Source organism: Myiozetetes cayanensis, unplaced genomic scaffold (genome assembly GCF_022539395.1).
Source record: "Myiozetetes cayanensis isolate MyiCay16 unplaced genomic scaffold, myiCay2020 scf2-11, whole genome shotgun sequence".
NCBI classification, from domain to species: domain Eukaryota; kingdom Metazoa; phylum Chordata; class Aves; order Passeriformes; family Tyrannidae; genus Myiozetetes; species Myiozetetes cayanensis.
In genome coordinates this window covers 42,051,311-42,058,502 of record NW_026087411.1, presented here as the reverse complement: position 1 = coordinate 42,058,502, position 7,192 = coordinate 42,051,311, and the positions used below count along the sequence as shown (strand labels likewise).

At 40.4% G+C, this 7,192-nt stretch overlaps 1 protein-coding gene across 1 annotated transcript; it reads right to left on the bottom strand.

Moving 5' to 3' along the window:
- Positions 1-1,239: 1,239 nt before the first annotated feature.
- Positions 1,240-7,192, bottom strand: PSMB1 (proteasome 20S subunit beta 1). The gene is made up of 6 exons (XM_050316524.1): positions 7,034-7,192; positions 5,728-5,835; positions 5,110-5,191; positions 4,539-4,668; positions 2,942-3,048; positions 1,240-1,517 (listed from the first exon to the last, which is right to left on the bottom strand). The coding sequence occupies exons 1-6, from the start codon at positions 7,141-7,143 to the stop codon at positions 1,332-1,334; spliced, it is 723 nt and encodes a 240-aa protein (XP_050172481.1). The 5' UTR covers positions 7,144-7,192; the 3' UTR covers positions 1,240-1,331.

The following is a 7,192-nucleotide window of genomic DNA, read 5'->3' as shown; positions in this document are numbered from 1 at the left end:
GACTACTTCTGTGCTCACACATATTCTGGCATTCCTGCAACTCCTCTCTCTGAACAGGAGCAGTGTTAACTTAAAAATTAGACAGTTCCCTTGTTTATTGCCCTGTCTTTTTACTGTTTTACCTTTACATATAGCAAACAGACCTGTCCCAAAGGCTGGCATATCAACTTATTACTCTCAGCTGCTTTTCATTGCAACAGAAATGCTATTTAGTTTCACTGGACTTCACCAACCTCACATAAAGCTCTAACAGTCTATTGTGAAACACTTGGGCAGTTCAGCACAAATCTGGCATCAAAGACAGTCGACCTTAAGGTGTTTTAATTTAATTTTACAGAAGTAACAGAGCATGTATTTAATTTGGTATTGCTGACTTGTACTTTAAATAGGCATAAGCTTTCTGTTCTTAGAATTATTGCATCATCTGTTTTCTCAGTATAGACAGCATATAGCTACAGTCATTTATACAAACAACCTCATCCGACTCTTGCAAAAAACATTAAACATTCCCTTAAGTTACCTGAACATGTCTAGAAGTTCTGACTTGTGTGACCAAATCACTTCAGCCCCAGTGTAACTCAGACTAAGACGCTGTGTGCTTTTCTCATTGCCCAGTTCCCCAGGGATGAGCAGCAATTCCCTTCTTACTCTGTCCAACACTGGCACCCAGTGGTCAAGTGCTCTCACAAACACTTTGGGAATAAGCAGTTCAAGTTCCCACTTGGTGGATTTCCTGATCACAGCTAGTCTGTTTAAATGCACTAGCTGTTCAATTACTGAGGTTCAAAATACTACCCGTTATCTAAATGGTTTAGAAAGTTTGAGACTACCATCCCTGGTGAAGACCAGCCAGGGCTAGGAATAATGTACAGCACCCAAAATGCTGCACTGAAGGCAGCCAGTCACATCCTAACTGGAGACAAGGTTACCCTAGGGTCAACCACATCAGCAAAATTGTTTTTCTAAGGAACAAGTATACCACCTCAGGCTGAACAGAAAGCATTATCAGAACAGTCAGTGAATCTAAATTTTATTAAGTTTAAACTCTCCCACATTGCAGCATAAGAAATTGTGAGAAGGGGATTAAACTCTCATTGGAATTAGAATGATCAACATATTAAGACAAGACAAACAAAACTGTCTTGTAACTTTTAGCTGCTTCCTTACCAGGAACTGCTCTGGTTTCTAAAAAGCTCTACCGCTTCTAACAAAAGACAGAAAATACTCAGCCTTACAGTGTTGAACTTCTTGAAAAAAATTTAATAAGACAAATGTCTTCATAACACAGGTAAATTGTACATCATAGAATACTTGTTTATGAGGGAACTGAATTAGTCTTTTCGCAATTGGATAGATTGCTCTTTAATTCCGTCTTTTGTGACAATGCAAATCTTAAGTGCATCCCCAGTGTACACATCTCTCTCAGCAGCAGAAATAAAGACATCCTTAACCAGCTGCAAAGCCTTTTCCAGGGTCAGAGGTACATGTTCCACATTTTGCATGTTCTTGAAGCCAATCTAAGAAAAGATGAAAATGCATTTTAAAGGAAGTATGATCCATCTAGCATGAAAGCTGTTCTTCAGTTCCTGCACTAGAATGAACAGATTTAGACAAATTAAAAAGAAAAAAGGCTTGTCTGTTTTAAAAACCCAAAGCTGACAAAAGTGTTCCTCCACGCTGTTTACAGTTGAGAACTTTGCCAATGCTGATACTCTTTAAAAAGTAACAAGAAGCAGATCCCGTATATAGCCAGCACAGCTGCTCATGCTCATTCAGCATACACAAGATCACAATGAACATTCAGATGTGAACTGATCTAATTCTTCAGAAACTTCTCACCGGGTTAGCAGCATCCTAACTGCACAAAAGCCTTTTCCCTTTAGTCACTTGTTGTAAGGAACATTTCTAAAAGCAAATATTCCTCAGTGTACCTAGAATTCAAAAATAACTCTCTACTGGAGCACATCTGGTCATACTAAACAGTGCATTTTAGCTGATAAATCTGAGTGTCAACTTAAGCATCAGAATACGTAAATGAGGAGAGTAGTGTACTTTGCCTGAAACTCATAAACAATAAAAAACTACTTACGAAAGCTTTGTTTCTGAAGAAGATATTTTATTTCCTTCAGTTAATAAAGTTCAAAACCAAGTCAAAGCTGAGAACATGTTGTTATTTAAAATTTTAAAAAAGGAAAGATTCTATTCCTTTCTCAGCTGATAAGAGTCAAGAGAGCTTAAATCCTTTTTTGCTTTCTTAAGCAAAAGGTTGTGTTGACATCAGGCTCAACTGACTAAATACCAACATTGATGTTAGAGAATAAAATGAGTAAAACATGCTTTGGTATTTCTCCCATTCAACCATTAACAGCCTCAACTAAATATGAAAATATTCTTAGAGTATTTTTTGACAGATTCAACTGAATAAGTTTCCATTAGTTTTACGTAAGAACATTTTAGAAAATGGTACCCAGGTTGTACAAAACTGAAGACTTAAAGAAGTGTATGTTAAGTGATAAAATGTATGTACTATTTATATCTTCTTATTTTGTTATTATTTCATGCTATGTAACAGGCATATTTATGTTATCAGCTAAGAAAAACAAATAAAAAACAAAACCTAGAAAAAACCCCAAACAGCTCCTGTGAGAAACCTAACTTCCCAATTAAAATATTTATCTGTGTTTTAAACAGGTGTTGCACTGTTAGTCACATGTTAAAAACCTGAACAGATCCCAAAGCAAAACTTTGATCTCTCCTGAGAAAGTAATGCCACACAATTTATAAATGTATGGATTAACAGGTCATACCTGTAATAGATTTAACACTTCTCTCAAAAGCAATATTTCCCAGAAGTAAAGCTACATTACTTGGAATGTCACAAATATTTACTGAGATAATGAAAGGAAAAAAAACAAAACTAAAACTCAACAAACTATTCTACCTGGTTATCCAGCAAAGGTTGCAGCATGGCACTTGCTGATCCACCTGCTTTGAAAGAATCTCTCTGGTATGAGCCCACTGGATCAAAGCTATATACTGCTCCCTTCCCTGGAAAACAAACAAAAAAATTAGCATCTAGTAACAATTCAGAAAGATTCTCAACACTGATAAGCATTTACAACAAGAGCTAGCTCTCTCAGTAAGCAATGTCTGGAGCACCACAGATCCCAGCAAACCTTTACTAAACAGTACTTACTGCAGTAAGTTCAGACAACGCTTTGTACAGTAGGCTCACTATGGTTGTGGCCTTGCATGATATCCAAGGTTATTTTCTCTATTTAAGCTACAACCATGCTCCAACAAATGTTTTCTACAGTACTTACCACAGAAGAAGTGCTGATGTGCAAAGCAGAAAAATACGCCAGAGCATAGTGCTGCAGAAAGAGCCCTAGAGGTTCTAAGGCTAACACAAAGAAGTTCAGACATCATTCTTTAACAATACAGTTCTTGAATTATCTCCAGAAAGCATACTTGTATGCTTCAGCATTGCACTCTCAGAACCAGGGATGATGCTCTGGTCTCTTACACACTTGCCTCTGGAGCCAGGCCAGGTTGTGCAAAGTTGACTGGCTTGCACCACCATCAGAGATGCAGACATACTGCCGCTCTGAAGCATCGGGGCTTGATGAGGACATGCCAGTCAAAAGGCAAGTCCAGCTTTTCTGTTCAGACAGGATGCACCCGATCCAGTGAACTGGCCAAGTGCACTTGGCAGCATGGCACAGGAGCTGAAGAGCCCTGAGAAAGCTAGCCAAATCAAAAATCAATCTTACTGGACCCGAGCTAAGTCCATGCATGCAAACCTACACTCTGACTAACTGCTACAGCACTCTCATAATCTGAAATTTACCATTATGTAGAGCAGACCAATCCCCTTCCAGACTCCACATATCGTAGACATGTCTTAGCAAGACTGGGAAAGCAGTATAATTTAATGTTAACAACACACTGCAGGGAATGGCTGAAATTATCCAAACAAGACCACCTCTGAGCTCCTTCTCAAAGCCAGAGAACACGGTATTTCAGCAACTCAACCAAATCACTGGACAAGAGCCCAGTAAATCCTGGAAGGGCTGTACATTAAACTACAGCTTCTGTGTAAAAGTCATGATTTTTATCAGACGTCAGTTAACAGTTAAAAATAACTTTGTGGAAACCTGTCTCTGGAGTAAATCTTCACATATAATAACCTCTACCACACTCACGTGCCTGGGTGAAATATACACAATTTTACTGCTAACATCTCCTTTAAAGGTGCAATTAAGAAATTCAGCAAAGCTGTTAAAAAGTTTTCCAGTCTAAAGTATGAAAGATTTCACTTGTAGAGATCTCATTTGTAAGAAAAAAAATGACAGTTTTTAGACTTTCAGAACTTCAGAAATGGAAGATCAAGTTAGCAGCATAATAACTAAAGGTAGGTGTTAGCAACAGGAACACAAACCCTTTTATTCCATCAGTACATCTGAGATGTAAAGGGATAGCAATCCACTCACAGAAATTCAGCCTCTCCTCTTCCTTTTTTTTGTTTAAAGTCTTACCTTCTTCATCAAGTCCACCAATTATGTTATAAACATAGTAGGGAAAGAAACGTCGAGAATACAGGATTGTAGACAGCATTGCTGCAATAGCCCCAGTAGTCATGGTCTTGTTATTGGAATGCTTGTACATCTGCCAGTGGTAGAGCACATCCAAGAAGAAAGTCAAACACTGAATCTGACATTCAATCAAAATTACATTTTCTGTAATCTCACTACAGAAGAATCTGATGTTAAGCAAGATTTTTAATTAGCATGATTACTGACAACACACTGGTCTAAAAGTTAAAGCTTTCTTACAAGCCAAATATTAAATCTCTCCCAAGTTTTACAATTAACAGATGTTGCCTCATTAACACTCTCCTCACCAGCTTCTCCATTCTTTAAGTTTGTGATGTCACACTTAGTAAGAACACAGCATCGACTTCCCCTGCCTGATCTTTCACTAGCCATCCAGTTAAGATACAGACACTTGAAGAAGAACAGCAAAAATTGTATTTAAAACATATAATATTATGTTTCAAGCATAATGTTAAGAATGTAAGTTTCTAAATACAATAATACAGGTAGCTACCTTTAATCTTGCTTCAATAATTTTAGTAAGGGTAAGGCAATCACCATGGAAACCGGTACATCCAATGACGGTTTGTTCTGTTCTGGAAAATGTAACATTTTGTTGCAATTTTAGATTTAGTATGACCTAGAGCATTTTCTTACACAGTACGTTATTTTTAGAACTTTTCCCAAAACAAACGCTTTTCCAAAGTTCCAGGTGGTTAACTAGAGAGAAACTGTACAACAGGCTGCAGGGGGCACCCTTGTGTACTAACACCAGGAGCCCTGATGAAGCATAATGAGTCACCACAGGATTAAGTTTTGCTACAGTTAACACCAAAGTTCTTCTGATTATCCAGCCAAAAAAAACCCCACCACCACCTAGCTTAGATTAAGCCTTGTATCATGCTAAAATAGTTCTGTTATCAGCTAACTTCAAGAGCTTTCAGCACTAGCTACACTTACAGCAAACATCACATCACATCTTGAATTACAGCAACAGTCAACATGACTCCAAAATCTGCTTTGTTACTATGCTTTTTGTGTAAGAATTCTACTTAAAGCAGGAGGCAGGTGACATGGTCAGCAATACAAAACATCTTTCATCTGTTTCAATTTTTGAAAGATCTGGACTTACAGCTTGTAGCATTTTGGACTGTCCCGGCAGTGAATTGCATAGCCTTCACTCAGCCGCGTGTCAGAGGCAACAATGGAAAAGTCTTCCCCAGCAATCGCCAGCACAGTCCTTAATGAAGAGTATTGATACAATCAAAGTTTCAGCATAAATATTTTCTTAGGCAACACAAAAACCAGACTAGATAGGAATTCTATATCCACACTCACATTTTGTCAAGCATCTTATATTCCTTGCTATGTTCCCCATTATGCACATCCCTACATGTGACCCAGGACTGACATAAGAATGTAACAGACACAATGAAGGAAATACATGTTCGTGACCCTCTACTTTGACTAAAAACCACCTGGACACTTGGTAAAACAGTGTCCCTACACCAAGCAAGAAACAAACTCAATAGACCAAGTCTTTTAGATGCCTGATAATGATTCACCCTTCTAAAACAAGCAAAGTACTAAGCAAATGTATCAGTACACTTAAATTATTGTTACTTTTAAAATCTGATGTTATCTTATTCACTTCCAAACAACTAGTTTTGTGATTCCCCCAGGTGTGCTACCATTAAGTAACAGATGCCCGTTAAAAAGCAGTTAGGCACCATAAGAAAAAATCTAAATAACACTACCCTGGCCAGATCCTGCCACCACCTCAGATGTGTAAAACATCAATTGCCTTAAACAGGGAAAGCAAGGGTAGCGTGCAACAGTTACATGTTTACCAGCGACAGGACGAGGAGCAACGGCCATAAACTAAAACGCAAGAAGTTCCACCTCAACATGAAGAAGAACTTGTTTACATTGAGGGTGGCAGAGCGCTGGAACAGGCTGCCCAGATAGGCTGTGAAGTCTCCCTGCCTGGAAACATCCAAACCCCACCTGGACGCGTTCCTGTGTCACCTGCTGTAGGTGACCCTGCGAGTGATATACAGACGTCCCTTCTAACTCTAGCAATTCTCTGACTCTGTAATATGACCATTTCCCGCGTTCCCTGAGGCACTATAAAGAAACAACCCCACGGGGAACTAAAGGTGCTTATTTGAAGACCAGTAAGCGTTTAGGGAGCCCGAGTGTGCCAAAAGCCACGCACGAACACCCCGAAGGGCTGCGCGGAGCCAGGGCAAGGCCGAGCCCTGCTCCCGCTCGTGCTGCCCTTCTTTCCCTGCAAGGAGAAGCTCCTGAGGGGAGACAAACCCGCCCTGAGCCCCGGGGGCAAGCAGGAGTAAGGCGCAGCAGCCCCAGGTCCAGCCCCAGCGCCTCTCTGCCCCGGACGCCCCGTCCCGTCCCGCTCGCTGCCCGCGGCCGCTCACCCTCCGTTGAAGGTGTAGGGCGAGAAGCGGTAGTGCTGTACGGGCCCGTCCAGCTCGTAGCCCATCTCAGGCCGGGAGGGCCCGTATCCCGCGGCGGACAACATCGCCATCGCTGCTGTCTCACGGCGAAATGGCGGCACCGGAGGCGGAAGCGGAGCC

Excerpts from the sequence above, each read along its gene's own strand:
- PSMB1 (XM_050316524.1), bottom strand. The coding sequence starts at position 7,143 with ATGGCGATGTTGTCCGCCGCGGGATACGGGCCCTCCCGGCCTGAGATG. Across the intron at positions 4,669-5,109 it reads TTATTGAAGCAAGATTAAAG|ATGTACAAGCATTCCAATAA; the intron begins GTAGCTACCTGT and ends TACCACTGGCAG. Across the intron at positions 1,518-2,941 it reads AACCTTTGCTGGATAACCAG|ATTGGCTTCAAGAACATGCA; the intron begins GTAGAATAGTTT and ends ATCTTTTCTTAG.